This window comes from Copadichromis virginalis, linkage group LG14, assembly GCF_057382275.1.
Source record: "Copadichromis virginalis isolate Kocher_CV1m ecotype Utaka linkage group LG14, C_Virginalis_male_GT1.1, whole genome shotgun sequence".
NCBI lineage: Eukaryota > Metazoa > Chordata > Actinopteri > Cichliformes > Cichlidae > Copadichromis > Copadichromis virginalis.
This window is the reverse complement of record NC_140631.1, coordinates 1,411,763-1,435,334: the sequence shown is the minus strand read 5'-3', so window position 1 is coordinate 1,435,334 and position 23,572 is coordinate 1,411,763. Positions and strand designations below refer to the sequence as shown.

The 23,572-nt window shown below is 44.2% G+C and overlaps 1 protein-coding gene across 1 annotated transcript; it reads right to left on the bottom strand.

The window, feature by feature from the left end:
- Nucleotides 1–492: 492 nt before the first annotated feature.
- On the bottom strand, nt 493–23,195 carry LOC146693184 (A disintegrin and metalloproteinase with thrombospondin motifs 15-like). Its single transcript, XM_085478963.1, has 8 exons — nt 22,151–23,195; nt 17,003–17,135; nt 14,922–15,089; nt 10,466–10,749; nt 10,194–10,371; nt 7,425–7,600; nt 6,560–6,735; nt 493–6,080 (listed from the first exon to the last, which is right to left on the bottom strand). The coding sequence occupies exons 1-8, from the start codon at nt 23,102–23,104 to the stop codon at nt 5,303–5,305; spliced, it is 2,847 nt and encodes a 948-aa protein (XP_085335089.1). The 5' UTR covers nt 23,105–23,195; the 3' UTR covers nt 493–5,302.
- Nucleotides 23,196–23,572: the final 377 nt, after the last annotated feature.

Here is a 23,572-nt window from a genome sequence, read left to right as displayed (position 1 = left end):
TCGTTTTTCTTTGTATGAACTTGTGCTGTCACTGAGTCCAGTACCTGGTTAAGTGTCCATTTCTCTTAAATATTGCCACAAGGAGACACATCGACCTGATTCTAGGTAGAAATGAAATGCACACACCTGTGTGTGATTCCCTGTGACAGCCTGCTTCAGCTAACCACACCTTCTAAAAAATGTTAAATATTATGGCTAATAAGTCCTTAGATGATTGGAATGATGGTGTCTGCCCAACAATGCGTCAGGCTCGCTCGCCAGGCCGGTGTGTTATTACAGCACAGTCGAGACAAGGGAGCTTAAATCAGCAGAATACCAAAGTAGATGAATGAATGTGTTTTTATCTGTAGTCATGCTTCAGTTGAGGAAGGGCTTAAGTATCAAGACTGTCTCGTGTGGTGGAAGACTGCTTGGCACAGCAGAAATATGATGTAACAGATACCAACAGGAGCGCTTCACCAAACATCCAGCCAACAACATGTGAATGTGGAATATCTGAATATCTCAATACTTTATTGTATTCAGCTAGATGAATGTATACATAGTATACAATACAAGGGACAACAGTTAAAACAATATTATATGTGCATGAATAATAAAAATAGCATCACCACCTTTTAGATGGTGTAACTGGTCCCTCTAAACAAACACAAAAAAGGTTTCTGTTAAAGGACAGAGTCGATCAATGCAAACTTCCAATAAACCCAACATTTGATCATCATGCATGAATTTATGATTCAAAGTAGAGCAACAGCTGAACCCGACTTCAGACTAATCTTATACTTTAAATATTTAATTTGAAGACAAAACAGCCAGTTTTGGAAGAAAGACGTGAACAGTCTTTGATGTGAGTCAGTTAAGGTTATTATTTTCCTCCTTATCTGATTGGACAGACCTGTGAGACCAGCGTAATAAAATGAACCTCATTGTCTCAGGTTGGGATTTGGGTTGGAGCTGGGGTCATTACTAACCACCAATCAGACGCCAGAGGGTTAACGTCTTAGCATCTACGTATTTGATTGGAATTTTCACACGTTTAACATGCAGACATTTCAATTTGTAATAGAAGAACTGCCAAAATGCATGTAAGGAATTAATGTGAAAGGGAAACCATAACCACCCGTAAATGGTTTGCTAGTGGTCTGGTGAATATTGCGAGGATAATGGCGAGTACAGACATACCAGCACGCCGTGGATCAACTCTCTGTTCAACAACACATGTTAACGCTACACCAGGGAGGAAAAACAACAGGAGCTGCTTGGTGATACATGTGATCCGTTTGTTTCCATAAGCTTCATCAGGAAAACACATTTTTCTTTTTGTAAACCACAAAGAATAAAATGTAACACTGGAGGAAACGGTCCAAAATGTTGTGTTATGAATGTAGGCAGATATAATAAATGAGCAAAAACAACAACAAAAAAATCGTTCCCTTCCTGTTGCATGTTTGTCACATGTTGTGTTATATTATTAAACACATTTAATAGCAGACAAAGATGACCGTAAATAGAAAATGCAGTTTAAATAATGATTTGATTTATTACGAGACAACAGGGACAAAAGCCGCCTGGCCTCTGGTGAAAAAGTAAAAACCTAAATATTGGTTGGGCCACACTTGGCTGCAATCAAGTGTTTGCACAAACTAACAACGAGTGTTTGACGTTGTTGTGGAGGGATTTTGGCCCACTCGTCAGTTCTTTCCGAATTGTTTTAATTCAGCTACACTGGAGAATTTACATCCTGTTTAAGGTCATGCCACAGCATCTCAGCTGGATTCAGGTCCAGACACTAACGTCCTGCGTTTCAGGTCATTTTGGCTCAAGTGGACTTTGAGGGACCATCTGACAGCCGGACAGTCGCCTTCAGGATTTCAGCAGATTTCCTGATTCCATCAGTGTTGGCAAAGCAGACCAGACACACTCCCAACACCAAGACTTTTCCTTTTATCAAAGGCTGTGTTAGTTTGACACCAAATACTGAGACTTGAACTTTCCAAAAAGTTTTTGTCTCACCAGTCCACACTTGGGGCTCATCGAGATGTTTGTGGACAATGTGAGACCATCCTACATGTTCTTTTTGGTCTGCAGAGGTTTTCTCCTTGAACTCTCCTTTGCCTCTTTCATATGTTTGGATCATGACCTCCGAGCTAACTGAGTTCTTTAATGTTGTTCTGAGGTCTTTTGTGACCTGCTGTGTGACTCACTGACACACTCTTAACTTTGGTGAGCTGGCCACTGCTGGGAAAGTTGATCACTGGTCCAGGGTTTCTCCCATCATGGGTAATGGCTCACGCTGTGGTTTTACCAACCTGACACATTGTGGTTAATCAGAGTTAATTCGTGATTTAAAGAGAGTGATTTCTCACACAGCTAAGTTTGGATAACTTTTAAACAACAATTAAAAACTGCAGTTTGTATCTACTGAGGTTTTCTTTGACTATTTCTGCTGCTGGCATTTTACTTTTAATGCTCTGTTCTTTTTAAATTCTCTGGTTGGGAGTCTTATTTATATTTTATCTATATAAATTTATTACAAATATTATTATTGACTTATTTTTTGCGTGCAGTTTTAGTGCTCCATTGTCCTGCCATCGTCTCTGAGCTTACTCATTCTGTGTCCAGTCGAGGATGTGGCTCGTCAGTAGAAATATATCTATCCTGCTAGATTTTCATCCCAGGAATTTTCCCAGGGGACTAAAGACAAATGTATCATGTCCACAGATAAATGTACAGCATGGCCCATCTGTCAGTGTCTGCAGGCGACCTAAAATGTGAAACCTTGGACTGTCTGCACAGCAAACTAAACTGGACACCATGTCGAAAGATGCTTGTGTTATATTCCACATTCTTGGCCCCATGTTGTTAAGCAGTTGCACAAGTGTTTTGTTTTTCATACACAAAGTGCTTTCGGGAGATTCTCACAGTGCATTCAGGTCTTATTTTGACTTGGAGGGATTTCTGCTGCTTTTACCACTGAACCTTTCTGTTGAGTTCAAATTCACTGATCCCTCGAAGAGCAACTGGAAGCAGCAGCTTGAATGGTTCTTCCCACAAAGTCTGTCACTGAAGCATTTCTTAGGCTCCAGTTTACGTCAAAATTACATTGCTGTCATAACTGGTTTAGACGTAGTGATAACATAGCAAGACAGTTATGATTTCTTTTTGCAATAACGGATTAATTTCCATAATCTTTAGAAGCTTTACTGAGGAGGGAAGCAAACTACAAACGTCTATTGTTTGGTCTGTAAAATGCAGGCAAACATAAGGCAGTGGTTTCACGTCACTAGTTTTGTCTGGTAAACCAGTCAAAATGCTAAATTCACTTAGAAAGTGAAGTACATTATTGTACATTTAAAGGTACAGTGGGTACAGCTGATCGTTTCTTTTGTGGTCCCTTGTGGTTTGTGCTTTATGGAGTGTCTAGTCCTAAACCATGTAACTGGAGGGATGCAGCCACAAAGCGACGGGAATAATCTGCAGAAAATGGTCTGCGGCCGATACAAACACAGGCACATTTTCATATGGGTTGTCTGCTTAACCAGGAGAACTATAGCCTTTTATTAGGTGTACATTTAGTGTATGCTAATACTGACTAATTGGGAGGACATGAGTGCATGTACAGAAAAGTCAACTTTGGCCGACCATCACCTTCTGAAATCTGAATGTGTTAAATCTTAAAGAAATAAGGAAACCTGTAAAATAATCATTTTAATCTTAGATTTGAAGGTTTTACTGAATGTGTCTACATACGTGAAGAAGCCGTGCAGCCATGTATGCTTTCATGTATAAGAACATATATGTACTTTAAAAGATACACAAAGTTACCTGGAGGTCCAGGTATTTAGTCCTAGTTTGTATATTCATGCAGGGGTTACCTAAAGGAACACAAATGGAATTTGACTCTATTTCTGAAGGTGAGTGGGGTGAACAGTAGTTCATGAATTTATCAATCCACCATTTCAAGTTTTTACCTGATCTAAAGCCTCCTGGAGGTCAGGGTTTGTCAGTACCAAGCCAGCTTCAGGTTGAGGACAGATATGAAAACCACTCTGCAGAGAGCTGTTTCACTGTGCTAAGGCTTTGTGCCAGCTTACAGGTCTTTGGCAACATAGAAGAAGCAGCTGAACATGTGTTGTTGCTCTTTGCACAAAAGACACACACATTAGAAACAGCATCATACTGACCGACTACATTCACTGTATAGAATATAATTTCAGCTCAGCTCGAAACTTACTAATACTTTGGTCATTAATTCAGGAATTCTTTGATGTTTAGCTAACCTCTCATCATCCACCAGGTCACCTGTGAGCCATCCAGAGTGAAAGGAAAACTTAACGCAAAATTTCACTCTGTGACAGGGCTCGTACAAAGACAGACAAACACACGCGCACGGTCAATTTAGAATCGCCAGTTAATCTGTGTGTCCACCGCACAGACACGGGAGACACACCCGAAATCCACACAGATAGGACCAGACTGGATTTGAACCAATCAGGATCCACCACACCACCATGTCACCCTAACACTTTCTGAGTTTCTGTGCTATTTAAACCCGTCGCTAACCCTAAAGAGTCACTAATGACCTGGATCTGTTTCTTTTTGGAGACATATAAAGCTGGGTTCTGTGTTTCATTTGTCCATATCAGACAACAGCCCATCGCACACACCAGTAACTAAAAGGAAAACGAACATGTAGAAACTGCATGGATCAAGGAGGCCTTAAATGTGACATATACAGTACCATGTTTCACATTTTCATCAGTTCCTCAGTATTGAGAGAAGTCCAGTACACAGGCAAGACATCATCACAGCACAGTAATGCTTTTGAGATCGAATCTCACAAACTTTCATTTCCTTGCTTTGAGATCTCACCCTGTGTAGGTATACCAAGAAGTTTGTGAGCGCTGTGTTTACAAGTCTTTTGAACGTTTCCGACAGCGATTAAAAGTCTTTATGTGCATAACGGAGTCTTTGAGGATGCAGCAGCTCTGCTGCAAACTCTAAGTCTTAGAAGGTCTTTTGTATATGCAGGCATCAGGTCATCGGTCCTGGAAGAGGTAGACAAACCACGAGTCAAACCTCCCGCTGCAGGTTTGACAGTTTGGGAGGGGGCGGTCTCCTTCCTTTCTCTTAGGGAATAAATGTCTGTCCTTCAGACCATGGAAGACGGCCCTCTCTGGTGTAGCCCCTTCAGTCACAGTAACAGTCACCTGACACAGCAAATGAATCATTATCATGCTGATTAGGGCTAAAGGTTCACTTGACTGCTGAAGGTAACCCCCCAGGCTGCGCCTGCTCAGCTCTAGCATTGCCTCAGATTGCACAGGTCCAGCTCCTGAGGCTTCCTTTTCCCAGAGCAGTGCTCTCTGGGCAGATTCAGGCCGTTCTCGGTAATACAGCGCACCAGCCGCCTTTTAAAGCCCCTCCCACATGACTTGGAGCAGTGAGACCAAGTCCCAACATCCCACACGGGACACGGATCCCCGCATGCTCTTACTGACACGGGCCGGTCAGCACCATCACAGTCCACAGCAGGACGTCCATCCACACTCTGGCACTGTACCAGCCTCTTCTGCAGACCACTCCCACAAGTCACTGTGCACGAATCCCATCCACCTGTCACCCAGTGACTCACGGGTCTCTTCCCCATCACCTGCTTCTTAGACTCAATTTTGTTGTTATCAGCCAAGACGCTGTTCTTTGATTTATGACTTTTTTCTTCTTTCCACAGAGTCTTCTCCTCCTTGCTCTCCTTAGCGATGTAGAAGGAGTAGCGTACTCTGGGAGGAGTCATCTTCCCCACAGAGAGCACCTCCACAGTCAGAGGCTCCACCAGGGGTCTGGTGGCCTGAAGGATCTCCACAGATGTGGAGGTACCGCTGTAGCGCAGCAGGCTGCCCTTCACCAGCAGGTCACGCTCAACAGCTGACACCACGTAGTTGCCGTTCAGGAGGTACTTCCCGTGGCGGTTCTTCACGGCTAAGTAGTTTTCATCGCTGACCATTCCTCGGTAGCCCCGTTGACGGATGTCAATGTTGGACGCCCCAACGGGCAGCATCACCACAAAGTTGTAGCCATGGCTGCAAATGAAAAGGTGTCAAACACTGATGATGTCCAACCGAGTGGTTTTAAATTACAAGTGCCAAAATATCATTAATACAAACTAATTAGGTCCCATGTGTTAGTGCACAATGCAAACAACTAAACTTAGCACAATGACAGAATCCAGAATAAGACCATGTGCCATTTCTACCAGAACCAGTCTTACCAGTACATCTTCAGCCAACTACTCTCTAAACACAAGCTTTCATTTCCTGTTTTCGGGTGCCAAGTATAGCAGAACTTCTTTTTTAGGAGGTGAATTGTGTTTGTGTACAGCGAGTCTTTCAGATTAAATATGGGTTGAAATGTAACATTTGCATCTTTGTTTGAAGCTTTTTATCAAAATCGATACTTTATCTTTACGATTTGATTCCACTTTGCTGATGTACTGAATTTAGAAACATTCTGTCACATGGAGCAATGTACTAGGTAAAATTTGTATGTGGGGATTACTTACACTGGCTTGGTGAACAATCCTGAGACCTTCTTGCAGCCTTGGTTGTCCCCACCACATACACCACACTTATCAAACTTCCTGTTAGAGTCCAGCTTGCCGTCACAGCCTGCCTTGATGCATTTTCCCTGAACGCACACAGACGTAGTGTCCGGGGAACAGGGTGTCCCATCCACAACCTGCCACATTCACATCATGCATGAATACACACATCAGAGAGAGCTACCAGCCTTTGCTTTAAATAAAGCAGAGCCATAAATCACTACAAACCAAGAAGCTTCCCCAGACTGATTGCCACAACATGTCAGTGAGACGTTGGCTTGTATTTCTGCTGATTTCATAAAAGGTTGCTGAGAAGCCACAGCTGTGCAGTGATTCTGTCTCTCCATCTTTGACTTTCTCACCACTCTATTGATTCTCTGCTGCCACCAAAACATCACCTGTCACTTTAAAAGTGATGGATGTAACCATCATCTCCCAAACTGTGAATAAGGCCAAGCAGTGACACACCAACCTTTCTAACTCAAAGCTTCAGCGTCCCATCAGGTTTTGACTCCTGACTTCTGAAGTGTTAAACACTGAGGAGTTCAGATTCATTATGAAGCATAATAGTTGATAGGCCGGTGTCATGTCTGAGCTCGTTACACAGATACAAGCGTGGCAGGACTTTCATTTTGAAATTAACTGCAGCATAATGAAAGCTAGCAGTGCTGATCTTTGTACTGTGTACAGCCATCACTTATCTTTCATTTAATGAACATAATTTGCGTTCTTGAACACGTTTTTCAGTGTGTTAAGAAAGAGTTGATAGAAACAGATACAATCAGAATTGTTTCCTGAGTGGAACGGCTGAAAATCAGATGCATACCTTTGGAGCAAGGACGTAGAAGTATCCGGTCCCATTGGCACGGCAGATGAGCTTGCATTTGTCCTTGGGAGAGATGCCTGAATATTTGGGAACCCAAACCACAGACGAGCCCAGCCGATTGGTGTTCAGGTTTAGGCCGTTGAAGGCCTCGCATTGCTCCTCGCGGAAGCTTTTATCTGGAAATGAAGCAACAGCCTCAAATTAGATGTCTGTGAAGGTTCTCAGTCATCCAGGTCATTGTAGTCAAAGGAGCTTGCAAAGAAAAGCGTCTGGACTTCTTTAAGTTACTTGAAGACGTTTCACCTCTCATCCGAGAAGCTTCTTCAGTTCTAAGGTCAAATGGTGGAGAGTCCCAGATATAAACCTAGTGGGAGTTTCCCCCCACAGAGGGACAAAAGGGCCCCCTGATGATCCTCTAATCGCCTGAGCCAAGGTGTGAAACTGGGTGTGGGTCTCAATCAGCCAGAGTTTCGGGTGTGTTCATTGTGAAACCTGGCCCCACCTTATCATGTGATTTCCTGAGGTCAGATGGCCCATGATCTGAGTGGGCGTTAAGGCGTCTGGGAAGGATCTCAAAACTGGATTATAGATGGCAGACAGTTGGTGTCGTAAGCCCCGCCTCTGTTCAAAGATGGTCGCTCACAGTGGACATAGATGGCTTCTTTCACTCCTCTTTCAAACCATCAGGCTTAGAGGGAACATGTTCTGCCCGGTGGTGTTCCTGGACTGCGCTGTGCACATTGAAGAGAACGGCAACCTCAACATCGAAGTTTACCGGAAGCCCACACACACGGACCAGTACCTCCTCTTTGACTCCCATCACCCTCTGGAACACAAACTTGGAGTAATTAGGACCCTACACCACCGGGCAGAACATGTTCCCTCTAAGCCTGAAGGAAAAAGAAGGAACACACACATGTAAAGGAAGCACTCAAAACCTGCGGCTATCCTAAATGGGTGTTCTTAAAGTCAGCAAAGAGGCACAGAAAAGAAGACCAGACACCAGCGAGGGAGGATAAGAAGGACAGACGCAACAACATTGTCATCCCCTATGTAGCCGGTGTATCAGAGAAACTCAGGAGAGTTTTCTCCAAGCACGACATCCCAGTGCATTTCAGACCCAGCAACACGCTCAGACAGAAACTGGTTCACCCGAAAGACAAAACGCCAAAACACAGACTTAACAATGTGGTGTATGCTGTACAGTGCAGCGAGGAATGCTCAGACCTCTACATTGGAGAGACCAAACAGCCACTTCACAAGCGCATGGCACAACACAGAAGAGCCACCTCCACAGGACAAGACTCAGCAGTCCATCTGCATCTTAAGGTCAAAGGACACTCTTTCGAGGATGCCAATGTTCACATTTTGGACAGAGAGGACAGATGGTTTGAAAGAGGAGTGAAAGAAGCCATCTATGTCCACTGTGAGCGACCATCTTTGAACAGAGGCGGGGTTTATGACACCAACTCTCTGCCATCTATAATCCAGTTTTGAGATCCTTCCCAGACGCCTTAACGCCCACTCACATGCTGGGCCATCTGACCTCAGGAAATCACATGATAAGGTGGGGCCAGGTTTCACAATGAACTCACCCGAAACTCTGGCTGATTGGGACCCACGCCCAGTTTCACACCTTGTCTCAGGCGATTAGAGGATCATCAGGGGGTCCTTTGTCCCTCTGTGGGGGGAAACTCCCACTAGGTTTATATCTGGGACTCTCCACCATTTGACCTTAGAACTGAAGAAGCTTCTCGGATGAGAGGTGAAACGTCTTCAAGCAACTTAAAGAAGTCCAGACGCTTTTCTTTGCAAGCTCCTTTGACTATTCCCCAACTGGTTGGAGGCAGTCATTGGCAGCCTCTGTAAAACTGATTGCTGGAGTCGCAGCCACGCACTACAAAAGGACAGTTAGCATTGCTGGTGTTTGCTGCTGTTGCTGTGTAAAATTGGTTGACCTGTTGGCTAAGCAGCACTGAAACTGTGAAGAGTGGGATACAAATCAGACATTTAATCTGCCTTCAAATTAAAAGTTGACTGTTTTGCTGGATTTAGTGGTAAGGCACTTTTACTTTGAAAGCAAACATTCTCCATTTCCGATTTGTAGCACGTTTTCAAGTTTCATTGCTGCTCTGTGGTTAATATCTGACATCGTGGCATGTTTTATAGAAACTAAAGTTTGGAGGTTGTGTGACTGATTCCACCTGGTGACAGACAGCAACAGGTCCAGAGTAAATGAGGTTGTGAAAGGGTCCTCGACCAGCCTCTAGGCCTGTGTGAATGAGCTCTAAGCTAGCCAGCTGTTAGCTTGCAGCAGTGCCGTTTTACTTAAGAACCAACTAACTTTTCATTAATTAAATAATCTTAATGCTGAGCTGACTTAATTTCTTCGAACACAGAGCAGAAACTGTCGTACCAGGTTAGCACTAGCTAGTCCCATTAATGCTGCTGTTTCTGTGCTTATGAAAACTGTTAGCAAGTAAGCTAACAGGAAAATGACAAAGCAAAGTCTATGAGGTATTTATACACCTCCCTGACTGTTTTTAAATTTTCTGACTAAAACTGAAGAAAATTTTAAAAATACTGAACACGTTTACATTTTAATCTAATGCTAATCTAATACTTGGATATAGGCTTAAGGAGCCCTCCTTGGGGGATTTATTGCAGGATTTTGCCACCTTCTGTTTGAATTACTTGCCATCACTGGACAAAAATAGTTATGGTTGCTAAGGTTTATTTTTATGGTGAATGGTCCGAGGATCAGCGTACCTGTGTCAGGACAAGGGCTGAGGTTACAGGAACGGTACTTGACACGAAGGCCGTAGCAGTATTTGCCTCCGTTTTCAGGGACAGGGTTGTTGCACTGTCTTCTTGCCAGCTGAACTCCGCCTCCACAACTTCTGGAACAGTCACCAAATGAACCCCACTTCCCCCACCGACCATCGACCTGAGACAAAAGAACGATCAAAGCTGTTCACTAGTCTGTGACAAAAATGCTGGAGCAGGATGGGATGCTGCTTTCTTTCCACACCCCGTCTCACCTTGATGTGCTCAGTGCTGTTCTTCACAGAGCAAGCCCCCTGGTAGCAAACCTTGCCGTTGCCACAGCTTGTGCCATCGGCCCAGGGGAAATGTCGAGTTTGGCAGACCAGCTGTCCTCGGGCCTTTCCCGTGCACCACAGCTTGGAGCAGGGCTGCATGTAAGGGCAGGGTTTGGAGCCGGGGCCAAATGCAAGCTCACACTGACGGTGCAGGCTGTAGCTGGAGCCGGGCAGGTTGTCGGGCAGTGTCAGCTGCTTCTGAGGCTGGTCCAGCAGACAGTCTCCTAGAAACACACCGAGAGTAACAGCAAAGCTTTATTCGTGGAGTGATCAGTTTCTTTAAATAGCTAATCAATATTATTACAAAAGGAGAAAAGCCTTATTTGCATGTAGGTGATGCTGATTGAGAAAAACCTGTTATGTAGTTTATCTATGCACTAACAAATGTTTGTAGCTGTTCACTGAGCTCACTGTTTCTTACACCCTTGAATGTTTTGGTTCAGTCTCTTTACTCTCATCATTTTGTGCAGCAGGAAATGTGTGCACTACACTACATCACCTACCCAGTACCAAACAAAGTCTGCAGCTAGCATACGAACACTTTGCAGCTAAAAATGGGATGAGGATGTGAGGCGGTGACGAGAGCAAACACAGAACAGATGAAAGAAATGTAAATTGTGCACTTGTGTTTACCAGGTGGAAAGAAGCATGGCTGTCAATAAATTCAAACATTTCAGCACTGAATGTTGCCGGTCCTCTTTTCTCAGAGTCTGGTCATAGTTGAAAAACAGCTGCGACATGAAAGTTGAATGAATGTCACGGAGGATAAGAGTCTGACGTGTTCACTATGTCACTAAAGAAACACAGTTTAAATGTACAGAACTGTATGGGAAGTGTTTAAAAACAGGAAACAGGCTCTGACAAAGCCGGTCTGCCTGCACGGCCACGCTGTTCTTTGGGCTCCTGTTCATTATTATCTGTATTTGTCTTTGCAAAAACCTCGTCTATATTTCTCCCCTTGCAAGTGATGGTCTGACGCGACCTTTATTCTCCGAAACATCGAGTTCAGTTTTTAACATAGCTGTGGACGGGACATCGGGACTTGGATGATGCTTCCTGTCACCTGAACGTGTGAAAACTCATTCGAGGTCACTGAGCTTCATCAGTCAGTGGAAATTTAATTGAAAATGTAACCAGTGTACGTTCACCTCACGCATTCATTTTGATTTGTTTTATATGACACTGACGCTGAGGTACATTTAGGTAAGTTAATGTAAGGTCCTGGCAGGGAGATAAACAATGATGCACGTTTAACATTATGTCGGACTTAAACCTGCAGCATCAAAGCCTATGGAAGACAGGCACTGCTTGAACTTATAAATAATGTGTGAACAAGCAGAGTGTGCTCTGCATGAGACGGTGCAGACGCCTGATCGTGTTTAGTTTAAGCTAATGACTCAGCACTGTTAGCTTGTTCAGGTTCATTTGCTTGTTTTAGGAACGGCAGTCGTTGGTAGCTGGAGATTAGGGGTGATATAATAAATTAGTACATTTAATGACTTCACTTACAGTCACCCTCAGGATGGTTAATCACTCTGTTGGTGTATTTATAATCCAGAATAGAACAAATGTGTATTGTCATTGTAACAGTGTTACAGTGAAAAAGCGTCCTGCTTCTCTGCTGTACGTCAGGGCGTGTAAAATAAACTGAGAGAAAGGTAAACACAGGTACAAATAATACTGGAAAAGGAAAATAATACATTTTATTCTAAAACAATAACATAATATAGAATCTGTATTTTTAATGTGTGAGCTGTACGTCCTCCAAGAAGGCAGGAGGAAAGAACAGGTGATGTTCACAGTGAGTGGGGTCCTTTGTAAAACAGCTGGAGTCAGTGGGGAGCTGTGACGCCGTCACCACCTGCTGTGGATTCTTGTTGTTCGCTGTGAGCAGCTGGTCAACCTCAGCACACGGCAGCAGGTCAGGAGTGTTGAAGACTGAGGCTACGTCCACACTAATGCGCTTTCGTTTGAAAACGCATCATCTTCTCTGCGTTTTGGCCGCCCGTCCACACTGAGACGCCGTTTTCCCCGAAGGAAAACGCAGTGTTTAGAAAACGCTCTCGAAAACGAATTCATTTGGAGACGGTGCTTTTGCGTCGCAGTGTGGACAGCGAAAACAGAGACTTTCAAAAACGATGATGCACTTTAGTCATGTGATGCAGTCACGTGGCCAATTAACCTAAGATAGCGGAGGACGTTATACAGCAGTTGTTTTGTTTGCTCTCAGTTTTGTCAGCCCTAGTATTCTCACTCGCTTTTGCACCTTTGTACTTTTGTGTTACTCGCAGCAGCAACTCCACCTCGTTGCTAGTCCATTTAAAAAACCCGCTGCTTTTCCTCGACATCTTGCCGACGTTTCAAAGAGCCGGAAAGTAAATAAGACAGAAACGAGGCAGGTCGAATCTTCTTGCGTTTCACGCGTGCGCAGTAATAAAATGTGAGCGTTTTGGGCCGTTTCAATGTGGACGCACAACTCTGTGAAAACGACAGAAAACGATAGTGTGGACGCCGAGTGTTTTCAGACAAAAACGGCGTTTTCAAATCTATCCTGGCCAGCGTGGACGCAGCCTGAGAGAAGTTGAGTCAGCAGGTGCTGATGCAGACGATGGATTTGAATGTGACGATCTGTTGTGAAGATACTCACACCTACCACATATTCCCTCTCTACCTCCTCTCTGTGCAGGCAGAGGACCGACAGCTCAGTGCACTTTGAGTTCCAAACTCCACTGTTTCTTTATTCCCATTAGGTCCAGGTTATTGTGACAGCACTAGTCTGTCAGATGCTGCTTCACTGTTCAGGAAGGCCTGAGAGAAGGTTAGTCTTATTGGAGCTTGTAGGACTACAATGACCTCAGTCCACTGATGGCACTGGGTGTTTTGGCTGGAGGACAGCCGGCAGCTTGTAGATAGACATAATGTGTTTCCTTATCCAGAGAGCGTAGGAGGAAGTTTATGAAACCGTGTGTGAGGTTACAACTTCAGAATTGAATAGCTGTGCCTGCTGAAGCAAGAATGTCCACCTGTGTTCTCTAATATCAAGTAATATTCCATAATAAATGCATCGATATTATACTTCTCATGTCCTTGGCAGTTATTGCTACATTAAGGTAAACTTGGAACCATCATATATTCCATAACATATGAGAAACGTCCTCGGCTCTCTTGATCCATGGCCTCACCGGAGAAATCTTCATGATGACTTTATGGTCTCAATCACTAATTTAAGGTCTTCAAATGCAACACCTGCATGTTCTCCTCTACCTGCGCGGGTCCTCTCCAGGTGCTCTGGCATCTCCCCACTGTCCAAAGACGTGCACCTAGTGGTGGCACAGGCTGCACCTTTCACCTCATGATTGATAGCTGGCGTATCGTTCAGCACCACATAAGGAGAAGAGGATGGGTGAAGATTGCAGCCCCCAACAACAAACAGGTGATATCATGAGGTCTATGTACATCGTTTACATACAGTCGGTGGTTTTCTCTGATTCTGGCTCAAAACTCTAACATGTAGTAAAAAAACAAACTCTCATCCAAAGAATGAAACATGAAGACCACAGGAAACAGAACCCAGACTGAAAATCAACAGAATCCAGATGGGACGTCCACCATGTCTCTTACTGATGTCTGACCGGCAGATAACACTAATCACTCTGTTAACTTGTCTTTTAGAAATTTGCTCTTGGCTAGAAATGAAGAAACCGAGTGATCCGTCAGAAAAACAAGATTTCTGGACGAGGATCCAGAATTTTCATTTCACGTACACCAGTTAAGTACAACTTTTTTATCAAATCTGAACTGATGACAACTTAACGTCATATATGAATGAAATGCTGTGGCCTTGCCTCGGCTGTTCACCAGTCATGTAAAACAACTGTGTGACCAGTTGGTCCACATCAAGCCTCAGCATCCGCGTTCTGCCTGACGACAGGTGAGTTTCGTTTTCACCTCGATCACATTAGGGGGGCGTGCTAAGCCGTCAACAACCACTAAAATGTTGCCCCTGCAATGACAAACAGTATTTATATAAAATTATCTATAACCAACATCTTTATAGTTTGTAAAGTCATTTGACTAATTACTACGTGTGCACCTTTTAAAAGTGGCCTGGTTCTAACTAAACACTCCAGTGATAAACTTGCTTTAGATAAATTGCTCCGACTTTTTAAAATAAAACAATATGATTGTGAGGCACAGTTCAATAACTGAATCCAAATGATTGAAAACATGTTAAACAGAAATATCATTTGGCATGAAATCAAGCAGAAATTACAGGCAAAAAAAACATTTTGTGGGTACAGTCAGATTGCTACCAGCTGAGAGCTGGATGACGACGCCTGGACATAATTAGATGTTAATCAGAGTCCAGAAACATAAGCAGGAAGTGTTTACTAACCGTGACCTCTGTCCAGGAACTCGGTAACGATGGCTGCACTGCACACAGACCAGGGTCGGCTCCTGTCTATCTGAATCAGCGTGGGAGACATCATGTGGTTGTCCTTTAGTTTCCCAAATACCTCCTCACATGCCTTCACATTGTCATGGGGCATGTTGAAAACGTGGCCTGAGGGAAAACAGTGGGAAGAGGAGGACTCATTTTGGTTCTGTTTTCAGTAAAACACGAGCACAATGAGTTCGTGCGGAGATAAAGAGAAATGCGAACATATTAATGCAAAGACAAATCGTTTACATACACACAGCAGCTCTACTCAGTCATCTGAAGCTGATGTCAGGAACAGAGCACTTTATTTCCAAAGGAAATCATTACGTTCCCTAAATACAAGCAGTGCCTTCCAAAATAAAAAAGAAACATAAACTGTGGTTTTAATGCGGTCGTTCATGAGACCGGATTATTTCGAGGGGGAACTTGTGTAATTACTTAACATATATGAGGACAGTGTAAACCAATGCCTCTCCTGGGCCTCTCGGGTTACTCGTGCATCTGGTTTCAGGCTAAAGCCCTCTGTTTTTCAGCAGGTTTCTCAGCGGTCACTCAGTCTCAGGAGTTTTTACAAGTTTGTGCAGTTTAATGCTATCTATTACTAAACATTAAGGCAGCAGGCGGAGAAGAATTACCTATTTATGTTTTCATTAGGAGTCACAGATTTATGCTGGTAATTTAGCTAGCTAATAGGCTCTTCACAAATTCTGGAAGAATTTTACAAAATGAATTTATTATGGTGCACAATCACCGTAATACATTGAAACTAGGATTTCATATAACCTGGTAACTGTCATGTCAGAATAAAAACATTATCCAGAGTATGTCATGGTTCTGGGTCTGTGAGCCAGTGTTGTGTGTATTTTAGTTTTATTTAATCGATTACTGTATTTTTCTCCATGTTTCCTGTCTTATTTTGAAAGAGTGTTGTGGTCTTTGGTCATTGTATTTAGTTTCACTTCCCAGTAGCGTCATTAGGTTCATGTGTATCAGCTGTGTCCTCGTGTGTTTTCATTACCCTAATCACCCTTGTGTGTATTTCGCCTGTGCTTTTCTGTTTAGTTATTGTCAGGTCGTCTGTCATCCCCCCCATAGTCACAGTCACGGTGTTTCTCAGTGTTTCTGTTCGTTTAGTTTTTATGTCTAACTCCTGCCACCAGGCAAATAAAGGCTCGCTTTTCATTAAAACCCAATCAGCATCTGCTTTTGGGTCTTATTTCCAAATACACCGGCGCACCCCGCCGCGACAGAGTAAAAACGAAGTGATGTTTGTGGGTTGCGTAAGAGGCTAAGCTAATGAGGCTAACCTGGCTACAGCCAGCCTAACAAAGAAAAGCACCGGGGGCAGGGCTAAGAGCTAGCTGTTTGTGCCAAAGTGTACTTTGTAACAGTACTCAGTAGAGCTTGGATGAAGCAGGCGAGCCATTCCCAGTATCTTCAGACCTTTATGCTAAATTGCTTGCTGTAGCTAATAGCTAACTCACAGACACAACAGTAGTATGAATCTGCTCGTGTCACTCACTTCCACCCCAAATGTTCGGAGATGAACAATAGTTTATGTATGTAGTTTACAATTAGCAGCCACTGCTGGACATACCAGTAATATTTCCTGTGCTTTCGTTGCCCCTTTCCTTTCCACAGACTGGCTGGACTGTTAAAGATGTTGCTTTATGATATCAAATGAAATAGTTGAGATTTTTCACAGCAGCCATTTGCAGCTGCCAGAATACAAAGTTACATGGTGTGGCTGCTCGGTGAAACACTGAGCGCTGCTTTTGATTGTAATGATACTGATTTTCAAACACAGCATCAGATGAAGGCAATTAAATCATTTGACAGATTGAAACCCACCAGTCCCCCAGGATCAAGACCAAGAACCGCAACCATACAATTCACCATGAAAGTAATAAGTCCCACAGGCCGGGCTAGTCTGCGCACTGATTATGCACATACAAGTTTGTCAAGCCCCAAATAAAAAGTCATTCTGTGGTCGTGTTGGTTTAGCATGAGGTGCATAATGTGAGAAAACTTCTGACCAAGTTCATGAGCAGTCGTGAAAGCCGAGGGTAAGCCGTCATCCTCGATGACGGAGCAGCTCCTCTTCGGGTCGCACATGGTCCCAACATCAGCCATCCCCAGCGTATCGCAGGTCGTGGCTCCACAAAGATCCTGGTGACACAGAGACAAATGTGTGCTTCTTTATTCTCATTGGAAGCCTGAAAAATCAGATTGGACTCGGGCCATGTTCCAAACATGCTATGTGTGGCTGGGCCCTGAGCAACACATTGAACAGACCATGAAAGGAACTAATTCAAAGCATGTGGGAGTGTGGTTTGCTTATTCCCTGTTCTTAAAATATATTGAAGCAGAGGGTCGGGGGAGATGGGCTGCCACAGATTTCCTCTTTGTGTTTCTGTACAGAGGTAAGAATATACCTCCAGCGCAGCGCAGAGTGGAATAAATCCACAGGAATCTATCTGACTGTGTTCATCGCAAAGTCTGTTCCCATCTACTCTCTGCTTACATTCACCCATTCTTAATTTACAGAACAGTTCAAAGTAAATTGTTGGTTTTATGTGAACATCTGATGTTTTTATATTGATAAGAATCAGTCTGTTGTTTTATTTGTTGTCTGAGCACCTTTATTAAATATATATTTGTCCTGATATGTCCTGTTGTACCCTCTGTACAACATTTTAGAGAAAACCTGTAGTTTCGGAGCACCCAGATGCCACCAAATGCAGGTTTCCCCCCGAAATGCAGACAGTACTTTAACCTACACTTGATGTAAACTTCACAGCACTCCTTCAAAGTGGTATTCAGAGTAAAACTCCACAGTCTGCTGCACCAGAACTGAACACAGTCGTGTGCCTTTATGGTGGCTGCTGGTTCTAGAAAAGTAATTTGATTGAATTGCAAAAGTGTCACGATTGAAGTAAGTTGTACAGAGGAGTCGTCTGTACTCAAAACAAAACTTCAAGACAAAAACTTCAAGACAAAACTTCCAAAACCAGGATGATCCCCACACCTGTGCCCACATTTACAGCTGTGGTGTTATCTTCTAGCTATGCTGTTAATGTGGTTTGAGAACAAGGAGGACAGATCACTGGTGGTTTTGTCCAAACTGAAACATTTCAACAAGTGTTGGGTTGGTTTCCATGTGTGACACTGAGGGTCCCCAGAGGAGCTCTCCTTTGGATTTCAGTCGTCTCCTAAATCAGCACCAATGTGCAAAGATTCAACATCGAGTATCAGAGGTGTTTATGTTCCTTCCAGAAGAACACTGATGTGTTGCTTCATGAGGTGCTGGCCTTGCTGTAACCACCAGTGGATCAAATTTTGAAAATGGTCGTTGCTTTAATTTATGGCTGTGTTTATATAAAACTGGCGTTCCCATCAGCCTCAGGTGTATACTGCGCTTGTTGTTAACAAATGTCAGCGTTACAAAGTGATGAGTTATATAGTGTGGTTTTTCAAGCGATCGGCTGAAGGAAAAGGAAAGGCCCTTAAGGATTTGGAAAGCATCTTTCTCCCTCTGCCTCAGTGGGATGCAGCTGCTGAGCAGGATGCATCCAAACTTACAGCTGTGTCAGCGAGCATGTTGAAGTTAGCTAGCGAGACAGCCGACAGGTTGGACTGTGCATTTCGGAGTGATTTGCGTGGATCTTCGCGGGCTGATAATTGCGGTCTGGCATGTGCTTCCGATTTTGTGATAATGACACCTTTTGATGGCAGTGCTGCTTGTTCTTCTGGCTGCTCTCTGCAGGGGTCACCATGGTAGATCATATCCCAGCATCCTCCTCTCTCACACCAACCCTTTGCATGTCCTCCTTCACTATTTCTATAAAACTCTTCTTTTTCTTTTACTCAAAATGTGGAGCTTCCTTGCAGCTCTACAATCAACACGCTTTGTTGAACATACCTGCGATCCGTCCTCTGCACTTGTCCATCTCAGCTTTGCCTCTCTTTGCCTACAAACACTTCTGTCACACATCACAAAGTCTCACGAGCATAATGTAAACCTTCCCTTTACAAATCAACCCTGACACTCGCCCCACCGACTCCACCCTGCCAGCACTGCCTTACTTCTGCTTTCATCTTCTCTCCATAGCATTTCCCCATGCTATCTTCCATCTGCTTCCTTTTCTCACTACAGATTCCAGCGTCGTCCGCAAACATCATAATCCACAGAGATTCCTAGCTGACCTCATCCGTTAGCTGGTCTTGCTGCCAGCAAAGCGAGCCTCAGAGTCAGTAGTGTACCACAGTTCTGGCCCCTTGGCTGGGCCACCACCACCACAGCTCAGAAACCACACTAGCGAGGTTTCAACTCAAACTGTCACTCTGAGAGACATTACCAAGCTTGTTGCTGGTTATTTGTTGTGGCTATGGTGTCGTGGTTAACCACACTTACCTAATACAAACCTGATGGCGATAGAGCTAGCACAGCCAGAGCTACATTAGCCAATAGGCTAACACTCTCTGTGCAGTCTAACCAACGTGTCCACGCTAACACTGTTTATTTTTGATAACTTAGTAACATGACAAGTCACAGATTGTAATGTAACAACTCACTATGAACACTAAGTGACACTAACAAATACAAATAGACTGGTGAATGAGTACGACGTTTCCACTGCTTACGTCCACATTAGTCTGTGACTTTAGCTTAGAGCATCGCTGCACACGCTGCACCTGCTTGGTGTTCAACATTACAGCAAACTGTATTTTCCCACTGAACAACTTCTTGGAATAATGGCCACAATTCAACGATTATCAGTAATTTTGTAGCAAAGTTCTGTCACGAGGCTCACTGAAAAGGTTTCTTTGTGTCTCTGCTTCATTATGTCAAGTCAGGAATGATTTTGTGGCCAAGTGGCTTTCATGTACCTGTGTGTTCCAAGTAAATATGAAGACAGCTGAAAATGAACTTGTTAACCCAGTGTTGGCCCAGTAAGGCTGTAACACACACTGCCAACCATGTGTACTCCACACATCTTAGACTTCATAACCTATTGCATTATTTTTTCCAATGCAGCAGCTGGAGTCACTGTGCCCTACAAGGACAACAGCACTGGACCTGGACTTTCCTATATATAACAGTGTGATTAAGGGATGGTTCCCAACACTGGAACAATTTTTCATTCTTTTTGACGTAAATGTTTCTGTATGTTGCTACGTGTTAAGCAAAGGAGGCCGACGTGTATCAGACCGTCAGCCAAAGTGGACCTAATGGAAAAATGACCCCCGATAATGAGCAGGCATTGAAGAGGGAGAGACGGAGAAGTAAGAATCAGCCAGTGTTTACAGCTCTGGTGACCACATGGGATTATCTGACAGCTGTGAACAGGCTGAACTCTTCAGACGGTGCCAGCTTACATCAGCTTGAATAAATGAGGGAGTCGTTGGAATTCTAGCTGGATTCTTACAGAGTTTTTGATAGTATGAAGATGGCCACTACAGGCAGATAGTAATCCAGTTCTTATTCGGCTGAGGCAGATAGAGGTGAGGTCTTTCATGGAAAGAACTGGCTCAGCTGGTCTTTTCCACTGACACACTGCAGCAGCCAACAGAAAAGGGGACTCGCAGAGCTGTGCAAGTCCTGGGATGTAGCTGCACCTATACTGAGCCTACTGATCACTAGTGATGGGTAAATGTGGCAGCTGTGCAGGAATCATAACAAGTCTCCACAGTGACACTGGCCATTTGTGTTATCATCACATCTTGATAACGATAGCCTGTGACACAGAGTCACAGACAAGCACTGTTGCCGCCACTACTGCTGCTGCTGAGGATTACTCTTAAGGTCTCTGGGAGTTTGCATCGTCGTCAGGCTTGCTCTACACTCTAACAATCAAACCTAGAAGCAACAAGTAAGCCACCTTTTAAAACTGGGGTGATAAACACGACAACCTTAATTAGCTGTGGTCGTGTGAAATGGGTGTTTGAAACCCTGCAATGCTGGAAAGTCAGTATCAAACTACTGGTTACAAACTCAGGGCCCCTAGTCTATTTATACCACCCACTAAAGACATACTAATCAAATAGTTATAAAAACACGAAACAACCACAGAAATGCAAAACAGCTCAAAAAAGCTGTGAAACAATTACAAGGAGGTGGAGAAACACTAAATCCCTGCAAAGAGACAGTTTCAAACAGCAATGCAAAGAAAAAAGACACAGAGACGTAGTGTCGAGATGAAGAGACGTGAAGTAAAAGCAAAACAAACAGAGACACGAAACGACCTCAAGCAATCAGCAACAACTGCAAAGGGGAGCAAAGTACTACGAAAGATACTACGAAACACAAACCCACATGATGCCCAAAAGAACAGCGATGAGGCCCAACAAAGACGTGTAAATGACTACAGAGATGCAAACGACCCCAACAAAAACTCACTGTGTGACGTAAACAGACGCAAACATACAAAGAGACAATCAAAACATCAAACAACCTGAGACAGACACACAATGATTACATCAATGGTCTCAAACTTACATGAGCTGTGGGCCACTGCTGGCACTGTCGTCTCATTGGACGGACACTTTATGTTCAAGTAGTACAAAAACAAACAAATAAACAAGAAAACACCCACAAATATTTCCTAAAATGTTTTGTTTGTTTGTTTTTAAAATTTCAAATACTGTATAAAAAGAGCAAACTGCAAACGTGAGCACAGATTTTAACTAACTGGATCCTTTCATTGAACACACACACTGGTGCTGTCTGTGCACACGTGGCAGCACTGCTGCTGTCGTTGTGTCCGTGTTTAACAAATCAAACTGCAGACATGAGTGTGAGTCTGTCACTGAGTAACGCAGCCTCAGCGTGTTTGTGCTCTCTGCTCATGTCGCCTTCATGTTAAATCATTTTGGGCTTCTTAAAGAACTTATTTTAACATTGCACTCGACAACAAGGGACAAACTGCCTTATTTCTTCATGTCAGCAAGTAGGGCTGACGTGGTCCACAAGTGGCCCCCGGGCCACAGGTTTGAGACCCCTGGATGACACAATGCATCTACTTCAGCTACAGCTGTGTTTTAGTCTTGGTGTCTAAGTGAACAGGGGGCCCTGTATGTGTTTGTGCCCCAGACTCCAGGATCTGACCATCCATCCATGAGTGCAGTAGTTCTGTTCTCTGCAGCAGCCACATCTCTAATGCAGCTCTGGCTCTTTGACCTACCTGTTTGGTGAACAGAATGGCTGTGTCCCAGTACTCGGGGTGCTTGTCACTGTGTTTATTTAACTTCTTCTGCCAGGAGCAGAAGTTGCGCAGAGTCAGAGCAGCATTACTGGAAACCTTCGGTCCCTTGTCATCGTCGTTTATCACCATGAAGCCCACCACCACTATGTTTATGGAGTTGAGGATGCTGGGGTGCTTGTAAAGCCTGGCTGCTACTGACATGAGGGTCAGAACGTAATGCTTTAGGCCATCCCCGTGAAATTTAGCCATAGATTCATCTGCCACAACCAGCACCTCCACAAACCTGGGGACGGCGGCGAACCTCTTAGACCTCCCCAAGGAATTGAGCACAGTCTCGGTCAAGCCGTCCGTCTCCAGTTCTCTCATGTACTTGTATCTCTCCAGGGAGACGGTGAAGTTGGTGTCAGGTGGAACTTCACACCTGCTGGTGAAGTTTCCAGCTGAGTGCGCTGGGCGTCTGCGGCGGCGAATGATATGCGTCCTGTCGAAGGAGTTTCCACGCACAGAAGCGGCCCCTGCGTCTTCAGTCTCGGTCTGGCTAATAAAATATTCCACGCCGTTATAGAAGAATCCCCCCTGCAGGCCTTTGCACAGGCTCAGCGCGGCAAAGGAGTCGGGGTCTGCGTTGACATAGCCGGAGTAGAAGCATTCCCTGAATTCAGAGCCTGCAAAGGTGTCGGGTGCTGAAACACTCCCAGCTGCAATGAAACTGGAATCTGGAGACAGATGGAGGTAAAAATCCTCTCTGAATGCACGAAGTCTAAACACGATCTCATCTTCATTCATCTGCTCGGCGCGCCGGTGCAAATACACTCCGGGCTTTTTCTGACTCAGGCGAACAGGTCTGCAGAAATCGACCTCCATGCAATGTGTCACCTTCAAATAAAGCAAGAACTGCGTAAAAAGAACGAAAGAACTGCTCGGCATCGCCATCTCTGCTCCCACTCGGGACAGTCCGCCGTTCAAGAAGTTGTGCGCAATGGCACCAAGCTCAGCCCATGCGTCTTTAAAAAGCCTATGCACTCGCGCGTCCTCCCTGCTGCTTTCCCATCTTGCACCGTTTCCTGTCTGCACGCGAACTTCTCTGAGCTGCTCAGTTTTAAAGTCGCGCTAAACTCGATCATCGCTGTCAAACATAAATCTGAGTGCGTGTGCAGGACGGAGCTCATTGGCCAGGCTGCGCGCTTTGTGCTGCAGAGCGCAGCCACTTGTAGCTCTCCAAATATTATTGTTGCCGTACAGCATGAGCGACATGAGCATCATCACCACGCAGTCTGCTCAGACAACTCTGAATCAGACATGTTTCAGAAGAGCACACAGAGCATCACTTGATCAGAAATAGATACACTGATAAACGTTGGTCATGAATTTCAATCTCATCAAAACATCAAGCAGAATCAT

Excerpts from the sequence above, each read along its gene's own strand:
- LOC146693184 (XM_085478963.1), bottom strand. The coding sequence starts at position 23,104 with ATGGCGATGCCGAGCAGTTCTTTCGTTCTTTTTACGCAGTTCTTGCTT. Across the intron at positions 17,136-22,150 it reads CCATTCTGTTCACCAAACAG|GATCTTTGTGGAGCCACGAC; the intron begins GTAGGTCAAAGA and ends CTGTGTCACCAG. Across the intron at positions 10,372-10,465 it reads ACAGCACTGAGCACATCAAG|GTCGATGGTCGGTGGGGGAA; the intron begins GTGAGACGGGGT and ends CTTTTGTCTCAG.